This window comes from Pseudochaenichthys georgianus, chromosome 11, assembly GCF_902827115.2.
Source record: "Pseudochaenichthys georgianus chromosome 11, fPseGeo1.2, whole genome shotgun sequence".
Lineage (NCBI taxonomy): Eukaryota > Metazoa > Chordata > Actinopteri > Perciformes > Channichthyidae > Pseudochaenichthys > Pseudochaenichthys georgianus.
In genome coordinates, this window is record NC_047513.1 from 16302054 (window position 1) to 16322744 (window position 20691).

Here is a 20691-nt window from a genome sequence, read left to right on the forward strand (position 1 = left end):
CCAAAAATGTGTCTTGACAATTTAACTGCACATTTTACCACATTTTTTATTTACCGTTTATATTGATTTATATTTTGTAATCTGGATTTGGCCATCTGTATTACATGATCAATTACTAGGCGTAAATGTAGATATGAATTTATCCTTTCATTGAGCAGGTAAGTCACATTGAGATTTGAACAGTTACAGGCCTAATGCAAAAATAAAGGTAACATATCAGAATCAGAATACCTTTATTCGTCCCACAGAGAGGACATTTACACATACATACAATTTATAACTGTAAAATGTAAAGTACCAATTACTCTATTAAGGCGTCTTTGATGGAGAGGTTTTTGTGAATTCAGGTCAGTGTTGCCTTGCTTAATCATGCATGATAACGGAAATCTGCTCAGCGTTGCCAACAAAGAAAACGTTTTTTAAACTGTTAGAAAAACATGTTTATTACTCAGATGCGTGAAATCAATGTATTGTTACCCTGTGTAAAATGATATAATACAAGGAATAGTTTACATTTTTTTTCAACGAATACAGTGCAAAAGAGGACACTTTGGTATCATAATGACATCATAAACATATTCGCTCCTTTTCACGCATATATTCAATCACACAGACCTAATTTTTTTATTATAACTGTTCTTTTTCTCTAAAATACTTCAACAACCCCATAGGAAATACCATATAAGTGCATACGCATGACAAAAGGCTAAACACCATCGTCAAACCTGCAGTGAATCTGACAGCTTGTAAAATAAATTAGCGATTGATGATATTTTAATTGTCATCATTTAGTATAATAACGAGATGATGCTGTTCCCTTCAAGACAGTTCGATTCATGTTGCTTGGAAACTAATGTTGAACATTTAATTGTACCTTTCTTGGTCATGTTTTCGTTTTGTGTAGCAACAGGCAACCCACCAATCATTGTAGCTGTACAGAAAACCTTTTTTGGACAAATCCCACACCCAGAAAAATGTACTGTCCATTATTCATACAGTCTCATATATAGTGGGAATCTTAGAGAAAAGAAAGATAAAATATGCAGAACATTTCATTTTTACAATATCACAGGCTAAACACAAACATTCTCATTGTTTCATTGTCGCTCATATTCCCATTTTCAATTTCATAGTGAGTTTAAAAAAGTCTTTATATTTTCGTGAGAAAGTTGTGGGAAATAAACAGCTTCCTTTTCCCTTTCACTCCAAAATTTGAATCTGGGAAACAATCAGAACATGAAATTATAACAAAAGTCAAACTATAGAAATCAGTTGTCATGCCTTTTGATTTTAATTACTTGCCTGCTTACCTTCCACCAACATGCCCTACCGGCCACCATACAGGTGGATCTTGACGAATGAGATAGTCTCGTCATAGTCCTTATAGCCCTTCTCATAGATGACATAGATGAACTTCTGGTCCTCTACAGAGCCGCTTTTTAGTGATGTCAGGCAGGAGTATGCGCTTGGACCCGCCCAAATCTGCATTGCTTGTTTTACCCATGAATGGCCATTATTCAGCGACCAACGTAAGGTGAGGTTAATTCCTGAGGGGGAAAAGGCAAGGAGTTATTATGATGTACTGAAGATTTATTTTTACGAAGACCATTTGTCTGATGTAAAGTAAATGAGTGGATATGTGTTGGTCTATAAGGAAAGCAGCAGCAGTGCAACATAATTGAGTATCTCATATAACCCACTTTGGAACCTTTCAATCAAGGACTTTTATTTGTAACAGAGTATTTTTACTTTTACATCCAAGTATTAGGGATACATCTGAGGGAAAATAAGATACTCTTAGCTGTTCTTACTGTGTTGATCACTGGAGGGGTTGGTGAAGAAGAGCACTCCGTCTTTCTGCAGAGCTCCAGCAGCTACTGTAGGATCCACCAGCTCAGTGTCAAAGTACAGACCATCTATGGGCAGAGTCAACCCGCCGTCATAGCTGCGTACCACCATGCGACAGTTACAGTGGTAGCGGTTCTCGTTTCGAATGTTGATGACAATGGTGCCGTCCGTCAACTCAATCGGCTGCAGAGGAGCAGAGAGAATTAGTTAGATTAATTAGATTAATTATAAAACCTTGGAAATGATTGCCATGGAGGCATCACATGACGGCTTAGATAACTGCATGTTTTTACTAAACATTCGTTTGACAGCTGCAAATCTTTTCCCCACTAGAGGGCAGAAGAACTCAACAAAATGCTGAGAGATTATTAGCCCTACTAAAAGTTATTATGGCTAAAACTGCCTTCACATGACCAGTGAAACCACTCTGCGATGGCTGTGCCGTTGTGTTCTGAGGGAGAACCCCCACTAGTCGGAAGTGCTATACCCTTGGCGTGGCAGAAAATTGTCACAGAGCGCTGGCTCAAAGATCCAATAATTTCACAAGTCATTTTTCAAAGCTTCTTTTCTGTTTTGTATAAGAAACTTATGATCAACTAATATACTTAAAACCACTAACAGATAAGTCAAGCGTTACTCGACTAAGTAGGATATACACTCGATTTTTGCTTTGTTTTACTGCATTTAACTCCTGTTGAATTGTAAAAAAAATGACTTCTAATTTGAGTGTCTGCTGTTTGTTGCTTCAAAGGCAGCATACAGTGGATTCATCATATAATATTGTCATATGTTTAATACTTATAAATGCCTGCAAACAGCTGCTAGAAACTGGGTTTATAGGAGCACTGAGACTTATAAAGTACATTTGAAGGTCAAAGCTAAAACAGGGTTTCAAAAATGTGTGGCAATTCTCTGTCAGTTTCACATTACATATAATATTTGATTAGTTGTTAATATAAAAACACACTTATGAATGGCGATATAATATTATAAAGATTTTTAAATGTCAATATATATATAGTTGTGTGGAGGTATTTGGAAAATGGTGATATTTTAAATTGAACCATTGTGAACATATATGATCATTTTGTCTCAAACTCTCTTAAACCACAAGTGATTTAGTTTCAGTTGACATGGCTGCAGCAATTTACCTGACACTCATCAGGGTTGAAGTCCAGTGCTTTCTTGTTGTGGTTGTAAGGGATGCTTTTCAGCTGGGCGCCATTGTACCAGTTACGTCCGTGGTCATCACTCAGGATGCAAAACACTCCGTCTCCCGCCAATGTCCCATGACCACACACCACCAACCTTCCTTTAGCTGGGTCATGGCGCTTCTGCAGTGCAAAGACACAACAAATGCGGACTCAGCACTCAATAAACAACAGTGTCAAGTTGAATCTTAAAAAAAAAGGCGTTGATATTAAAATAAGACGATTTTTGGTCCAGCCAAAGTGCTGTACATATAATAAAAATAGCCTACAGTAGAGACACTTTACAGCAAATACAACAGCACAGATTGTTCAGAATATCAGTATGAGAAAAACGACACCCTCTGTCCTTAGACCCTCACATCGTACAACGAAAAACTTCCAGAGAAAACCCAGTTTAAGGGAAAAAAATGGGAGAAACCTCAGGGAGAGCAACAGAGGAGGGATCCCTCTCCCAGGACGGACAGACGTGCAATAGATGCCGTGTGTAAATCGAAGAGATAATACATTTTACAGCATATAGACCGAATGTTAGGAAATGCATGTGTCTGTAATAAGAAGATGAATCCACGAGGATGTCAGCTACAATCCTGTGGAAGCCATCAGGGAAGCAGCATGACGAGACCCAAGGCAGGACCGCAGAGACAGGTTCAGCCACGACCCGAAGTCCACGACTTAATCCAAGATTACCATTCCCAAAGGGGAGATTTACGACATAAATAATTATGTGCCTGCTACAAGGGCATGAATATTAAATAAAAGAAACCATTCGAATTATTTACAGTGTCTGACCTGTTGTAGTCTGTCTAATCCGAAGGGTTAGTGCCCTAAAAACTGGCAAAATTCTGCCGAAACATAATGGCTCATAATAGCTATATACAGTAGAAGGGATAAACCACTAATTTACACAATTACAAAAACCTCCCATTTAAATAATAAATTGTGTCTCTGCAAACATTTGACATATAATGCTACTTTATATGCTGACCAGTTTTACAAAACAAGATGTGAATCTAGAACAAATATAATTTTCACTTCCTAATTTGATTGAAGTATCTAGTTTATTCAGTATACAAAAAGCACTTCTTCTTTTCCTGAAGTTAAATCAACTTACAAAATGCATTTGAGAATCAGAGTCAATCACTAAGTTGCTCGCAACAAATCGCAATAAAGCAAATGTGACATTTAGCTTGAATGTTAACTAACTTTACAACTACAAAACAGCTCAGCCACAGCTTCTCACATGAAATGGTTTTGTTGTCTTACCTGAATGCCAAAGCCCGGCCCGGGAACAAAGGCTTTCATTCCCAGCTGAACCGACAGGTTTTTGGGCAGACTCCAGCTGAGGCCGTCATCCAGGCTCTCCAACATCATGGTGCTGGAAGGTTTGCACTGGTATTGATGGAAGCAGATTGAGTAGACCAGAATCACGGAGCCCACTTCCTCGTCCACAACCACCGAGCCCAGATTCAGCCCATCTGGCTTCAAACCATCATCGACTATAAAGGCGGTCGGGGACCATGTGGCTCCTGGAGGGCCAAAGGAGGAGAAGGAGAAGATTCCAGCATATATTCTGACTTAATTTACAGCAAATGTATTACATTCAAGTTTTGTTTTACTTATACAGGTGTGTGTGTGTGTGTGTGTGTGTGTGTGTGTGTGTGTGTGTGTGTGTGTGTGTGTGTGTGTGTGTGTGTGTGTGTGTGTGTGTGTCTATAGGCTATGTGCTTTTTATGTGTTTATTGTTTTGTATGACTGTCGTGGTCTTTCCTGCCTTTGTCTGTTGACCGCCGCATTGCAACAAACTTTGCTCCTGTGTCACTGGCCGACGCCTTCCTGCCCTCACAAAAGGCCAGTAGGCTTCCTTTGGATGTGAAGGTGATCAGCGGGATCCTGAAGGTGTTCACCTCCCCTTGGGACCCGCTCACCCACAGCAGCTGCTCTTCATACATCAGAGGGTCAATCTGGACAGCAAAGAAAGATTAAGCAGGAAATGAAGAGAGGCTGTCAAAGGGAATGGTTTGAATACAATCAGCTGCCAAACCAGTTGTAAAAATACCTGCAAGACGCATCAGGTGTCAGGTGACACAAGCAGGTGATGATCACACTTTAATTTGAGGAAGCCTCTTATGTATTTATCCCAAACAACAAGAGCTTCGGTTTTATATAATGTGGTGGAATGTAAAGTTTTTGGCCTCATACACTCAAGCACTGTACTTAAGTGCAATTTGTAGTTACCTTACTTAAGAGTCTTCATGCTGTCCTACTTTATATGTGTGTAGTGTACTATATACAAGAGAGAAGTAGAGTTAACTTAAGCTTAGAAAAAGTACTTCCAACTTCTTTGTAAAACAAAAAGATAATACAAAAAGTGATATGCCAGCTAAAAATGTACTCAATTGAGTTTATTTATATTGTTAAAAGGATTCAGCTGTTCAAGTCATACATTTTGTACCCAAATACAAAATATGTATTTAATATTTTAAGAAAAGGGGGGTCAATTTTAGTAAAGCAATAATACAATAAAGAATATATATTTCCTTTTATGACACTGTGATGCCCCTGTGGGTTCATCAGTAGAGAGGGTGTGGCTGTCTCCTGTGCTGTGGTAATTGCAGTAACTCAGGGCACCTGGGTCTGGTGCCCTGCAGCTATTTAAAGCCTCTCTGCTCTCTCTCTGCTTTCTGATACAGGCACCCGGTGTTGGTTGAGTATGATTTTAGTTATTTCAGTTGTTTTACTTTGTGCACCTCAACACCCTCACACATACATGTTCATGCAATCCTCACCCTGCAGTTACATTACTGATACCACTGACGTTCACACCTCATGCTTTACTTGTTTTGCACTTGATTAATTTGGCTTATTTGAATCACTTGCTTTAATAAACATATTTTTCTAACCGTTGATATGGTGTGTCTCCTCTTTGTTGTGGCCTTTTGAGCCAGGGCATAACAAATGGGGGCTCGTCCTACGGGTTATTTGTGGAAAGTTTGGTTAAAAGTTTGTGTAGTGCTCAGAGCTTGGTGTCATTGAGCAGCTGATTAGTTGATGTGGTCCAGCTGTGTGCTGGCTTGGCGCTGCTATTTGGGGGACACATCATGTATTTTGTGTTTCAGGAAGCTTTAGTGTTTGACATGGCGTCAGGTTTTGTGTGCCAATCAGAAGGTAAGATGTTGCTGTTTGTTACGCTTTTGTAAAGGGATTTCTCCGCTATAGGCTTAAGTGGCGTTTCCCGTTGGGTTGCGTCCGTTTGGTTTTTTTCATAGTGTTGTGGCGAATTGGTTAGTGTCAGCTGTTTTCGGACAGCTGTCTCGGGGGCACGTCCGCGGGATTTTGTGGTTTTGCCTGCGTGCAGGTCGCTCCACAACTCCGCTGGGTTCCAGTGCGTAATTACCCGCCGCGAGCCACATGGAGACTAGGTGAGATTATTAAGATTTTGGTTTGGCAGTTAGGGGGAAATTCTCTGTTGGGTTTGTCTTTTGCCCATGCATGTTGGCAGTTTTACATTTTGCTTTCCGATTGGTTATAGGTAATATATTATGGCTTCTTTTTTGTCGGCGTTGGTGGATGCGCCCTCGGTGTCTTTGATGATTGCAAGAAGGCGCAGTTGGTCGATATAGAAGAGCATTATTTGCTGTTGGAGGGAGCAAGCGGAAAAATTAGATTAAGGCTCTCATCGTGTCAGCTTTGTTTGAGCAGGGGGTGTTGCAGAAGAGTGCGGCAGGGGTCGTGCCGGTAGTGGTTCAGACAGCTGGTTTGACGTTCGAGCAGCAAAAAGAGCTTTTGGCCATGCAGTTTGAGCAGGAGAAATTGAGGTTGGAGCAGGAGAAATTGCAGTTGAGGTTACGGCAGCACGAGGTAGAGAAGCGTTTAGAGGTGGAGAAGGTGCTGGAGTTGGAAAAGATTAAATGTGAGGTGGAACATGCTAGATTACGGCTGATTGAAGAGGGCAAGCTTTCTTCTGATGGTTTGGCATCAGGTAGTGGCGATGTTATTTCTAACTTGCGGTTGGTGCCAAAGTTTAATGAGCGTGACCCTGACATTTTTTTCACCCTATTTGAACGCGTAGAAGGGGCAAGAAACTGGTCAGATTCGGACAGAGTGCAGTTACTTCAGTGTGTCACTGGGCGAGCACAAGAGGCCTATGCTACGGTGGCCCTGAAGTGCAAGACACCACAGCATGAATTAATGCTTTGACAAGTCTGCAGACAAGACGGCAGGCGAAAAGCTTTTAAAATGCGTGTTTTCTGAATGGAATCGGATCCATCAGGCTAAACTAACCTGTAGCTGCTCCGTCCACACTCACAACAACATCATACAGACATAAATAAAGCAGCGACTGTATTCGCCATGACATAGACAGTCTGTGGTTTGTACATGTTTAACTTCTGTCCAGTTTCTGAACAGATATGAGCATAGCCCATGGATGTATAATAAGAACTATAGGTTACTTACGTAACCCCAGCACTCAGAGTAACATGAAGTGAGATGTCTCACTATGGGATGCACCTCATCGCGGAGCAAACAGAAGCATCAATCTCATTACGCCAGTCCTGATTGGCTGGTGATCTTGACGTCAGGGGAAATCACCCCCTATAAGTAGCTTGCGCCACAACGCATGCTTCATTCAAAATAAGCACCTCTTCTCGCTTCACCATAGCAAGGAGGGCCGTCTGGTGAGACATCTCACTTCATGTTACTCTGAGGGCTGGGGTTACGTAAGTAACCTATAGTTCTCATTGATAACACTCCGTTCGATGTCTCACTATGGGATATTGTAACTCCCGTATTGCCAGACGAGCTTATCTCGAAAATCGCCAACCGATCAGAATTTTAACAGGTAGGACTCCGACTCAACCAGGTGCCCAGCACTGCTTGAGTCACACTGGGAGTAGAACGCCCAGACTGTTAAAAGGCGGACACAAGTGAGCAGCGAGTACCAGCTCGCCGCTTGCACCAATGTCTTGAATGGGAGACATCCTGGACAGAGCCCAGGATGCAGCCAGACCCTGAGTCAAGAGAAAACTCGCGAACCCGAGGGTGCCTGCGAGCTCTGACTTGTACGGGCCCCACAGCAATTGCTTCCACAAAACAGTGGGAGAGCCATTGCTTAGTAATAGGCTTGCCCTTGTAAGGGATAGCCCAGGACACAGGGGGTCATTATAACAAAGCACCCCTGATTATGGTACCGCTCACGGGCCAGGCCCATAGAGCCAAGCGCTCTGGGTGTGGGTGAAAGATCTCCCCCCCCGCTTGGGACAGTATGTCCCTGCGTAGTGGGAGCCGCCAAGGCTGCCCGCACAGCAGCTGATATATCTCCGCTAGCCAGTACATAGCTGGCCAGTGTGGAGCTATCAGAATAAGTGTGTGACGTTGCTCTCTCACTCTGGCCAGAGTTGGAGGTATCAGAGCCAGGGGTGGAAACGCGTACAGAATCGTACAATCGTGCGCGAGTGCATCCACGCCTAACGGTGCATTTAGATCACGCATCGAAAAGAACAGCTGACACTGAGCGTTGTCTTTCGATGCGAACAGATCCACCGCGGCTCTGCCGTAACGCACCCACAGCTGGCTCACAATCCTTGGATGTAGAGTCCAGTCTGCGTAAAGTGGTGCACCTCTGGACAGTAGATCTGCCCCGAGGTTCATCACTCCCGGTACGTGCGTCGCTCTCAGAGAGAGGAGACGTCTACCGCTCCATAGGATAAGTTTGCGCGCCAGTGTGTGTAACTGGAGAGAACGCAAACCCCCTTGGTGGTTAATATACGATATTGTGGTCGTATGGTCTGTCCTCACGAGGACGTGATGTCCCCTGAGGAAAGGCAGAAAGCGTCTTAGGGTGAGAAACACCGCTAAAAGCTCCAGGTAATTTATGTGCGCCCGCTGGAGGTCTCTGCTCCAGAGACCCCTCACCGGATGACCTTCATAAATACCTCCCCAACCTGTCAGACATGCGTCCGTGGTGACCACTTTCCGTGAAAGGACAGCACCCATGGGCACACCTCGTACTAGAAAAGTCGGGTGCAGCCAGTGGCGCAGTGCCATTACGCATCTCACGCATCTCACAGTAACCATCACTCTAGTTTAGTTTAAGGGTGGCCACCCAGCGCTGAAACTCCCTCATGTGTAAGCGTCCCAGTCGTACAACCAGGATGGCTGATGCCATGAGCCCCAGCAATCGCAAGCATGATCTGAAAAGAACATGTTTGCGCAGCTGGAAAAGAGCAAGACAAGCTCTGAAAGCTTTCACTCTTTCCGCTGACAAGCGAGCTGAAAAAGGGCACCGAGTTCAGGCGTAAACCCAGGAAGAGTATAGTCTGCGCTGGGCACAACATGCTCTTCTCTGTATTTATTATGAAACCCAGGTTGAGCACGAGGACATTTGTCTGCGAAACAGCCTCCTGCTCCGACTGTGCGAGAAGCAGCCAGTCGTCCAGGTAGGTCGCCAAGCGAATACCCTGTTGTCTTAACGGGGCTATCGCGGCTTCCGTACACCGTACAAACACCCTTGGACTGAGAGACAGACCGAAGGGGAGTACTCTGTATTCATAACAGATCCCCTGAAATGCGAATCTCAGATATTTCCTGTGTGGGTAATATACTGGGATGTGAAAATACGCATCTTTCAGGTCGACTGATGTAAACCAGTCATCTTTTCGCACGAGCCGCAGCAGAGATGTGTGACTGAGCATTCTGAACTTATATCTTTTTAGATATTTGTTCAGAGCCCTTAAATCAAGTATTGGCCGAATTCCGTTCCCTCCCCGTTTGGGAACGAGGATTTACTTGGAATAAAAGCTGCCCTGACTCTGCTCGGCGGGTACAATAGATATAGCCCTCTTATCTAGGAGTGAGAGAATCTCTTTCTCCAAAATGAGGGCTGACTCTCCTCGGGCCTGCGAGTGCAGAATGCCCGAGAAGCGAGGGGGGGTGACAGCGAACTGGAGTCTGTAGCCCCGTGTTACTGTCTTGAAAACCCAAGCGGATGATGTGAGCATCTTCCACTGCGTGCTCCTTAGAGCCAGTGAGGATGTCACATCTCCTCCTCCCTGAGTCTCTATTTGTTTTGTTATGGGGCCCTCTAGTGTCTGAACACAGTGGTGCCCCTTATCGACCTTACCCACCGACACTGCGCGTGGTGGTGGTGCCTTCACAGCCCCAACCGGCATTGCGCATGCGCTTGGCGGTGGTGCCTTCACAGACCCGTCAATAATCCGCCTTTTGAGAGATGCCGTAGCTGCTCTCAGAAGGGGAACAATTGGCAGGCTGTTTATTGGCTTTATTGATTTTCTTTTCATTTTTTGGAGCTGCGCCCTCGGCCTGAAGCCTGGATGCGTCAGCTGCAAATGTTTTATGACAGAATGATCAATGTGTTTGTGCAGACTTGAGGATGGTGTTTAGGCATCTCTCGAGACGGAGGGAACACATTCCCGGAGGGGAGAAGGAGGGGCTGTCACGCCGCTCGCTTCTTCTTCCTCGACTGCTGGCCGAAATTCTGGGTTGGCTGAGCCTGAGCTGCAGCCGGAACCGGAGAATTTCTAGGCCAGCTTGCCCTTGTCTCCAGCCTGGGCTGGGGACTCGGGGTGGGCTGCGACCTCTGCGTCTTCGGTGTTTTAAACCGAGCAGAGTTCGAGGCAGCTTGGGCAGAGGACACTGCTGCTGCGAGAGCAGCGGCTGGACCCTTCGAGGGAGGCAGAGGTGGAGTGCCTCGTCCTCACTCTTCTTCGTCTCACACCTCCTTTGCATGGAGGCGAGAGCGGAGCCAAAAATTCCCTCGGGAACAATGGGCATATCCAGCACATCCTCCTTTTCCCGGTCTGGGAGAGTGGTGAGGTTGAGCCATCTCGCTCTTTCCTGCACCACCATGATCCCAATTGCCTTGCCCGTGGCCTGGACGGCGCAGAGTTGGACACGGAGACAAATGTCCGTGACCGCTGCCATCTCGTCCAGAGTGGCTGCCCCCGGGTTACCCGACAGGTCCTCGCAGAGCTCCACTTGGTAGGCGGTTAACAGCGAGGACACATTCAGGGCCCTGGTGGACAACGCTGCCGTTTTGTAGGCCTTTTCAGTCATTGCTGACTGAAAACGGTCCGACTTTGCTGGCAGCGTGGGGTTCCTGCTTGGTGACGGGCCCACCTTTGGTAGAAGGTGAGCCGCTAACAGCGGTTCCATGGGCGGCATGCAGAGCAGGCCGAGCTTCTCCATTCCGTCACAGTCTAGGGAGGAGGCACCCTGGATTGGGACCTTGTTGCTGAAGGGCCGGTCTCTCCATGAGACCGACACCTCATCCAACATCTCCGGGAAGACTGGAAGGAGTCGTCTCTTTTTCCCCGCTGCTTGGGGAAGATGTTTTCCCTCATAGCAGGACCTGGAGGTCTCCTTGGCCATTTCGGGCCACGGGACGTTGAGTCTGGCCGCAGCGCGTTTACACATGGCCTGCAGGTCCATGCTCAGACCGGGCGAAGCTGGTGTGCTTTTGCCCGGTAGAGCAGCACTTGCCTCAGGCTTTGCAGGCTGAGCCGGTGACATGAAGGTGTCCTCTTCCTGTTCATCCGATTCGGACAGGAGGAACGCCAGGGCGTCCTCCCCGTAGTCAATCCCGAGGACATCCTCCGCGGGTTAGACCATGGTGAGGTCTAACCGGGAGCCCCAGCTTGGTGGAGCGTGGCCTGCCAGGGCGCGGGATTCCGGTTCTATAGCCATAGCAGATAGTGAGCCCCAGACCGACACGGAGAGGGGCTCACTCTCTGTGGCGGACGCCCCCGTGTCCTGACTGCCGGTCGGCGGGTCCGTGGACATGGGGGGGGGGGGGGTCCTGTTCCGACAGGCTAGCTTGTCGAGCTAACCGCCGGCGGAGGCTCTTAACGGTGAAGCGGACGCAATGTCCGCATGAGCCGGGGTTGTCGATAGCGCCTCGGGGTTGTCGATAGCGCCTCAGGCGTGTTCCAGCCCGAGGCAGGACGAACAGACCTGGTGTGTGTCTGTGCCCGATATCTTCAACCCGCAGCCGCAGAGTCGAGCCACCGAGTCCCTGACTCCTCTGGTGTGAGGGAGAGGGGCGTCCATCTTGGCCGCCTCGTGGCGTGGAGAGGGCCCGCTCTCGACAGGTGGGACGGGAGAAAAGATAAAACCACCTTGTCCTTAATCCGGAGAAAAGGACAGTGTGGGTCTTTTATTCCCGGAGAATACTGACTGGTGTGGCAGTATGCTCCTTAAATCCTTTCTTCCTCCGTGGAGAAGAGAAAAGAGAACTTCCTCGCTACCGTGGTGTCGGTAGAGAGGGAGCGAGCAAGCAACAGGTGTGCTTCTAGCTTGAAAAAATCGGACCTACCTTACTTTCTCGGGTAAGAGAAGGGCGAGGTCGATTTTAAATACTAACAGCGTTAGTACTACCGTCTTCCTGCGAAGCAGAAGGAGTAGCCGGCGAGCGCCCGTCGACCGAAATGGGTATTTGGGTTCAGTCTGTGGACAGTGAAGCTTGCCCGGCTACTGTAGAGATGTGCTCTGAAGCGAGAAGAGGTGTTTGAATGACGCATGCGTTGTGGCGCAAGCTACTTATAGGGGGTGATTTCCCCTGACGCTGACATCAAGATCACCAGCCAATCAGGATTAGCGTAATGAGATTGATGCTTCTATTTGCTCCGCGATGAGGCGCATCCCATAGTGAGACATCGAACGGAGTGTTATGAATGAGAACTGGATACAGCGTGGGAGGCGGGGCCTCATTCATTCCTATGAGAGTTGCTCATTGGCACATGATGATAAAATGGCCCAACTTTTGAGAGAGCGAAACGTCACAGATTACCCGGCATGCCTGAGAAGTACCCGTATGTGCACTCATAGCGCATGCGCAACTTTAACCAAAATGCTCGTTCACATCAAGCACGTCAATTTGCGTACACGTAACGGCACCGCACGTTCATAACGAGGCGGAAGTTGGCGGCAAGCTAGTAATTATGCTAATGTACACATCAATCGTTATGTACTTATATTACGCTGTAACAGGATCTAGTGATATTCAAGCAACAGAGCTTCATTTAGCATGAAAGAATGATTGCACTGTATATATACTTATAATAATAATAATAATAAGTAATATTAACTTTATTTAATATTAGCGGATACAAGCGGCCGAGATGGGTTTTCTCCGCAGGGTGGCTGGTGTCTCCCTTAGGGATAAGGTGAGAAGTTCGGTCATCAGGGAGGGACTCGGAGTTGAGCCGCTCCTCCTTCGCGTCGAAAGGAGCCAGTTGAGGTGGTTCGGGCACCTAGTTAGGATGCCACCTGGGCGCCTCCCTAGGGAGGTGTTCCAGGCACGTCCAGCTGGGAAGAGACCAAGGGGTAGACCTAGGACCAGGTGGAGGGATTATATCTCTTCGCTGGCCTGGGAGCGCCTTGGGATCCCCCAGTCAGAGCTGGTTGATGTCGCCAGGGAAAAGAAAGTTTGGGGCTCTCTGCTGGAACTGCTACCCCCGCGACCCGACCACGGATAAGCGGGAGTGGATGGATGAATGGATGGATGGATTAACTTTATTTAATACAACATTTACGGTACAAGATTTAATCATACAGCCCATGTAGTATGATAATGAATTACAGCAAACATGTGCAATATATCCATTATTACAGCTCCGTGGGGTGGCAGTAAGACGATATGGGTCCGTTCTTATTGTGCATCCATGGGTAAAGATAAACGCAACTCACATTGGTTTCTCAAACAGCATCTCTGTAAACGACGTGTATTCACTGAATTTCACTCTCTGCCTTTAACGGCTCGTTGTAGCTCCAATAGCTCCAGCCCCCACCCTCCCTGTGAGCACAGTGTGCTCTGATTGGTCAGGACCAAGCCCCCAGGAAGTGCGCCGGACTCAGATGAAAATATTCGTGCTGGCCAAACGGCGGTACTACACTTCCGTTTGGTTGCCAGGCCCGGAAACACTTTTTCCCATTGACTTGCATGGGGAAAGAGTGGTCTGTAAATCGTTGGATATTTTTTTTTAAACTAAATGAACTACACAGTATGAACACTTGTATAGCCCTTATTAAAAACATTCATTCCTCAAGTTGTAATAATGTGCTAATAACGTTATTCTGAGTTATTTCCCTCTGCATTATGAACACGTATCTAACCCACGGGACCGCGCCGCCCGGCACGTTAATGTTACGTGTCCCGACCAATCGGAGCACACTGTGCTCACAGGGAGGGTGGGGGCTGGAGCTATTGGAGCTACAACGAGCTACAACGAGCCGTTAAAGGCAGAGAGTGAAATTCAGTGAATACCATAGACTGGTGAATACACGTAGTTTACAGAGAGATGCTGTTTGAGAAACCAATGTGAGTTGCGTTTTATCTTTACCCAAAGAACGGACCCATATCGTCTTACGGAGCGTCCACACTACAGCTTCAAAAATAGCTTGGAGCTGGGCGTGTCTGGAGCTTGGGGATTTTATTCAAGCAACACGACCAACAACCAATCACATGAATCTCCCGCCCCCGACATACAGAGCAAAAAACCCCGGGGATTTTATGGGAGCAATATATATATATATAAACTCCCCAAACAGGCGAAAACCTACCAGTTTCACCCACTGTCTCTGCCACCTCCCTCCATGCCTGGTTCCTCCGGTTTGTATCCCGGTAGGTGAAGAGGGTCTGGTCATACAAAACCGGGTGATTTTCTACGGCGATAGTTAGTTTCTCCTCCGACTTTTTTTGAAATATAGAAATGAACGGCGGGATATCTCTCCCAGCTTAGACGCGGTTTGATTGGCTACGGCTTGAGCTGTCAGATTTTGGGAAACGGGATTTGATTGGCTGGCGCTGGCTACTCCGGCGTCTCCGGCGTCAGAAGTTGAACATTGTTCAACTTCTGACGGCGGAGACGGACCGCTCTGCTACCCACAATTCAGTTCGGCGAAAAAGCGAGGCTACGTGACGTCACCCCATTGAAAGTGAATGGGCAGATTGGAGTTTTCGACGCTGTCGACGCTGTAGTGTAGACGGGCCGTTACTGCCAACCCACGGAGCTGTAATAATGGATATATTGCACATGTTTGCTGTAATTCATTATCATACTACATGGGCTGTATGATTAAATCTTGTACCGTAAATGTTGTATTAAATAAAGTTAATATTACTTATATATATATATATATATATATATATATACACAGTGCAATCATACTTTCATGCTAAATGAAGCTCTGTTGCTTGGATATCACTAGATCCTGTTACAGCGTAATATAAGTACATAACGATTGATGTGTACATTAGCATAATTACTAGCTAGCTGCTAACTGCCGCCTCGTTATCAAGCCATCATAATAACAAATCATTACCATGCTGTCATGTACGTGCGGTGCTGTTACGTGTACGCAAATTGACGTGCTTGATGTGAACGAGCATTTTGGTTAAAGTTGCGCATGCGCTATGAGCGCACACACGGGTACTTCTCAGGCATGCCGGGTAATCTGTGACGTTTCGCTCTCTCAAAAGTTGGGCCATTTTATCATCATGCGCCAATGAGCAACTCTCATAGGAATGAATGAGGCCCCACCTCCTACGCTGTATCCAGTTCTTATTATACATCCATGGTCGGGACACGTAACATGAACGTGCCGGGCGGCGCGGTCCCGTGGGTTAGATGCGCGTTCATAATGCAGAGGGAAATAACTCTCAGAATAACGTTATTAGCACATTATTACAACTTGAGGAACGAATGTTTTTAATAAGGGCTATACAAGTGTTCATACTGGGTAGTTTATTTAGTTTAAAAAAAATTATCCAACGATTTACAGACCACTCTTTCCCCATGTAAGTCAATGGGGGAAAAGTGTTTCCGGGCCTGGCAACCAAACGGAAGTGTAGTACTGCCGTTTGTCCAGCACGAATATTTTCATCTGAGTCCGGTGCACTTCCTCGGGGCATATGAGGAGCTGTGAGCTCTGAGTGTGTGTGCTAATTACGGCTGATGTGTTGGGAGATATTGCGCTGTCGGGTGCTGACCGAATTAGCGGATGATTTTGTGCTGACGCATAAGGGCAGTTTTACAGAGAAGTGTTCTAGGGGTGATTGGAGACGTGGAGAAGATGGTGGCAATTCCCGCGGTGGTGCAACGTTTTCACCAGGCTCCGGGGCGACCCGAGGGCGCCAGAGTGGGCCAATGTAATTATTGCCGAGGAGAGGGTCATTGGAAGGATCAGTGTCCATTGCTGGAACCTGAGGGGAAGCCTTGTTTTTCATCACATGCTCCAGCCATGTGTTCTGCCATTTTGGTTAAAAAGCCGTTGGGTGTAGGATCGGGCATGGTGCCTGATAAGAAGCCGGTTTGTGCCGACCCGGATGTGGGTTCTGGTTTTGAGCCGTTCATCACGGAAGCTGTTGTAGGCCTATCTATCAGTAGCCGGTAGTGACAAGTGTTCTGATTAAGGTGTTGCGTGACACAGCAGCTACTCATTTATTGTTGAGTCAGTGTTGCCTTTTTTTTCGTCATGAGACAGAGACGGGGGATTTTGTGCTGATGAGGGGCATGGAGATGGGCTTGATTCCTGTGCCACGGCTTACAATAGTGCTGGATTGTGGGCTGGTGCAGGGAGTTGTGCCTATCGGTGTGCGTCCCGCATTGCCACTCGATGGGTAGCCTATGATTTTGGGCAACGATCTCTCTGGTAGTGCTGTGTGTCACTGCCTGTGGTGGTTTCCAGGCCGGTGGCATCTGGGGAGCCAGATGAGAGCAGTTTGCAGTTTCCAAGTGTGATTCCAGTTTGTGCTGTGACGCATACGCAGACCGGTACAATGTCTGCTGACCCGCCTGTTTCGGAGTATAGCCAAAGCAATGGTGAACATGTGGTCTCACTGCCTGATCTCCCTTTGTCTGTGTCAAAGGGGGAACTGGGTGAGGAGTCAGGACGATTCATCTCTTTCTGCTCTGTTGACTGAATTGTTGCCGGAAGAGAAGGTCAGAGACGTAGCCCAGGGTCACTTTGTTCAGGAGGGACTTCCAGGGCTCATGTTGGCGTCCAGGGAAGTCGTGCAGGAAAGTACAGTGTTCAGCCCTAGTGATTTGGTCTTTGGACATACGGTGCGTGGTCCGTTAGCTGTTCTCCAGGATGGGTTGGTTGAGAGTGAGCCACCTAGGAATTTAGTGGACTATGTACATCATGGTTTTTGTCATCGCCTGTATGTAGCGGTGGAAATGGCAAGGAAAAATGTAGCTGGTGATCAGGCAGATATGAAGAGACTCTATGACCATAAAGCAGAGTATAGTGAATTCAGCCCAGGGGATCAGGTTTTAGCCCTAATGCCACTGCAGTTCTCACCATTCCAAGCTAAGTCCAGGGTTGGGGTTGGCTGATGAGTGTGACATTAAGGCGCCAGATGAAGAGAGCCGAGTTGGCGGATGCTCTCTCACGTGCCCCGGTGGGGTAGGAAGTCTCTCTGGCTCTGGATGTTTTGTGTTGGTTTTTCGGGGATCCCTTTGGGGTCTCCGTCTTAAGGGGGGGGGGGGGCTGTGATGCCCCTGTGGGTTCATCATTAGAGAGGGTGTGGCTGTCTTGTCTGTGCTGTGGTGATTGCATTGATTGCAGTAACTCAGGCTGCGGCCACACGAGGACGTTTAGTGTCATATAGACCGTTCAGCCACACGAGGACGACCGAATACGGCACTAAACGACTGAGGAAACGATAACGGGTCCCAAGGTGGATAGAACGGCATACGCAACGCTCTGGGGGGGTCCAACGGCTCCGTGTGTACGCCCTATACAATAATTTTCTGATAATGATGAGGCAATAGCCCCGCCTCTCCCCACCTCTGCTGCTCACCCCCGCGTCAAAGTAAACTGCACACTGAATACAGATTATTTATCTTTCTCTCGATATGGACCTAAACGCGAGTGAAGTCTAATCTGACAGGACGGAGACACGCAGCTCTGCTCACCTGCAGCTCCTCCCGCTGCAGCAAAACACACACTTCAAGTCAGATCATCACCCTTAGCTATTTTAATTACCTCTCAAACTACCTAAACTAGTTATAAATATGTGTATTTTTACTGTCGCCGGGTCACTCATTACTGGATCAGCTGCTGCATGAGACAGACACTGACGCTGTCTGAAGAGAGGGAGGAAAAAGAGAGGCTCCGTGTATTTTATTATTATATTATATAGAGTCGTTATTCATTTGTTTTAAAGCTCAATAAATAACAAAGAAGACCTTTGACCGGCACTTTTATAATTTTGTCCGGAAGATTTAAACTTTAATACATGTTGACTGGCGAAAAACTCTTCCCGGTTCCCTCGGCCCCCACCGCGGAGAATAAACAGAAGGGCAACCATGACAACCATGCTTCTTCGCTGCTTTTGTGGAGGAAGTTACAGCGCCACGTACAGGCTCCTGCATATGTACTGCAGCTTCTCCAGCGGTTGGAGCTAAACGGAGCTGTCTCGTGTGGACAGACACTATCCGGATAACTATTGCGTGTGGACGGAAGCTTTTTTGCGTTTGCGTTAATCCTATGCGTTTAGCCGTTTTCGTCCTCGTGTGGCCGCAGCCTCAGGGCACCTGGGTCTGGTGCCCTGCAGCTATTTAAAGCCTCTCTGCTTTCTGATTACTTTGTGCACCTCAGTGTGAGAAAAAGTTTTTAGAGAGTGCTTGTCCATGGACAAGTGAGTTTGGCAATTTACTTGTCCGAATACACTTTTCACTTTTCGATTCCAGTTATTTTTGGTTCTCGATTCCGGTTCTTTGAGAGGGTCAAAATAAGTCCAATGACAAACTGGGAGAAAAATATATTTATGAAAACATTAAGTCAAATCTGTATTCCTATTTACAAATCACTTCATACTGTTTAATTTCTTACGGTTATTGAATACAATTATATAAAAATAATCTCTGCATTGTTTAGTTAGTTCTAAGTGGTGCAGTTTGAGAATGTACAACTGGCCCAGTGTCCTCTGATGTTACACTGCAACCTGCCTGTGAGACACAGTCCAACCACACATGTCCGACACATAGGACATAACCTAATAATAATAATAATGACACATTAGATGTATAGCCTATAGGCCTCGCACTTTTCTACAACTCAAAGACGCTTGCAGGCTTACACATGTCCTGCAATACACATGCTGCAGCTGCCCAGCTGCTCACTGTTTGTAAAAGTAAATAAATAGTATTTTCATTTCAATAATGTACTTTCTATACCCTGCTTCATAAACAATACTGACATCCCTGTGCTCCTCCGAGTCTGGGGGTCCGGGGATGTGAGGACAGGGCGAGGACACAGACAGGGAGGCTGCTTCACTTCATAAAGTAAATGGCGGTCAATATTAACAACATAGGAGCTAAAACGCTTAATAACCTTCATTATTTACGTGTTAGTGAAAGAACATAATAACGTTTGACAACGATGACAATTGCATTTCCTTAGGAATCGACAAGCAGAACCGAAACTAACATTTCTAAACGATGAATGGCGGACACGGACAATTTGCGAATGAGTTCTGCCTTTTGTAAACTGAATTTATCAATAAATCAGGCCGAAAAACGTCACTTGTCCGCCGGACAAGTCAATTGCAAGATCTACTTGTCCGATATTGTAAATAACACGTCCCGGACGGTGGGACGTGTACTTTTTCGCACACGCTCAACACCCTCACACATACATATTCATGCAATCCTCACCCTGCAGTTACATTACTGATACCACTGACGTTCACACCTCATGCTTTACTTGTTTTGCACTTGATTAATTTGGCTTATTTGAATCACTTGCTTTAATAAACATATTTTTCTAACCGTTGATATGGTGTGTCTCCTTGTTGTGGCCTTTTGATCCAGGTCATAACAGACACACATTTGATTCACTTCGGAAGTCTACTACTCAGATAATGGCAAAGTAATAGATCTACTTGAATTAACCTGCAAATAGGAATGTAGTTGTCATTCAACTAGGCCTACTACTTGTTTAATCACATGTAACTACTCCCCCAAAATGATTTCAGTACTGTTTACATGTTCAATGGTAATGACTCATTGAAATAATTACATTTACGCATAAAACATTTTGCAGATAATACTTTTTATTTTTACTTAAGTCAAATAGTTCAATACTAATCCCACCACATGTGAAAAAATGCATGCATATGCTGCAAAAATGAAAGAAATATAAAGCCACAAAACTTCAATTAAATCAAGCTGAAATAACACATTTGTCAGTTTCATCAACATGTGTGCCGACAGCAGGGGACTCGATGTTTTCAGTCTACTGTACCTGATCAGGGCTGATTGAACACACACAGGGACTCAACACAACGGAGAGAAGTGTCCACAGAGCAGCGAGCCGGCAGCTTCCTGTCTCCATGTTAGACTCTAAAAGACTCTTCTGTATTCCGACAGAGAAATAACATTAAAGTACAGATGGTCCATTTAAAGTGCATCCACGAAAACAACAAACCGGCTGAGATAACAGGCGGAAATGCTCTGCGAAACTTCCAGCTCAGGTCATGTGACCAAGGTGGAGCTCACATGACTAGCGGCAGTGTCATACCCATGTGTCATACCGGTCACTACCCGATCTGCAGCCCTGCCCTATCAGGAAGTGATTTGTTGTTTTTCATTCGGGTAAATTAGTGCAA

At 46.2% G+C, this 20691-nt stretch overlaps 1 protein-coding gene across 2 annotated transcripts; it reads right to left on the reverse strand.

Annotated features, from left to right (window-relative positions):
* Positions 1–216: 216 nt before the first annotated feature.
* On the reverse strand, positions 217–20574 carry neu1 (neuraminidase 1). 2 transcript variants are annotated; one of them, XM_034094618.2, is made up of 7 exons: positions 20328–20574; positions 4831–5020; positions 4323–4585; positions 3000–3182; positions 1812–2031; positions 1311–1547; positions 217–1218 (listed from the first exon to the last, which is right to left on the reverse strand). In XM_034094618.2, the coding sequence occupies exons 1-6, from the start codon at positions 20415–20417 to the stop codon at positions 1327–1329; spliced, it is 1167 nt and encodes a 388-aa protein (XP_033950509.1). In that variant the 5' UTR covers positions 20418–20574; the 3' UTR covers positions 217–1218; positions 1311–1326. The 2 variants fall into 2 exon arrangements, with proteins under 2 accessions (XP_033950509.1, XP_033950510.1); XM_034094619.2 differs by having other exon boundaries at positions 1303–1547.
* Between the last annotated feature and the right edge of the window lie 117 nt (positions 20575–20691).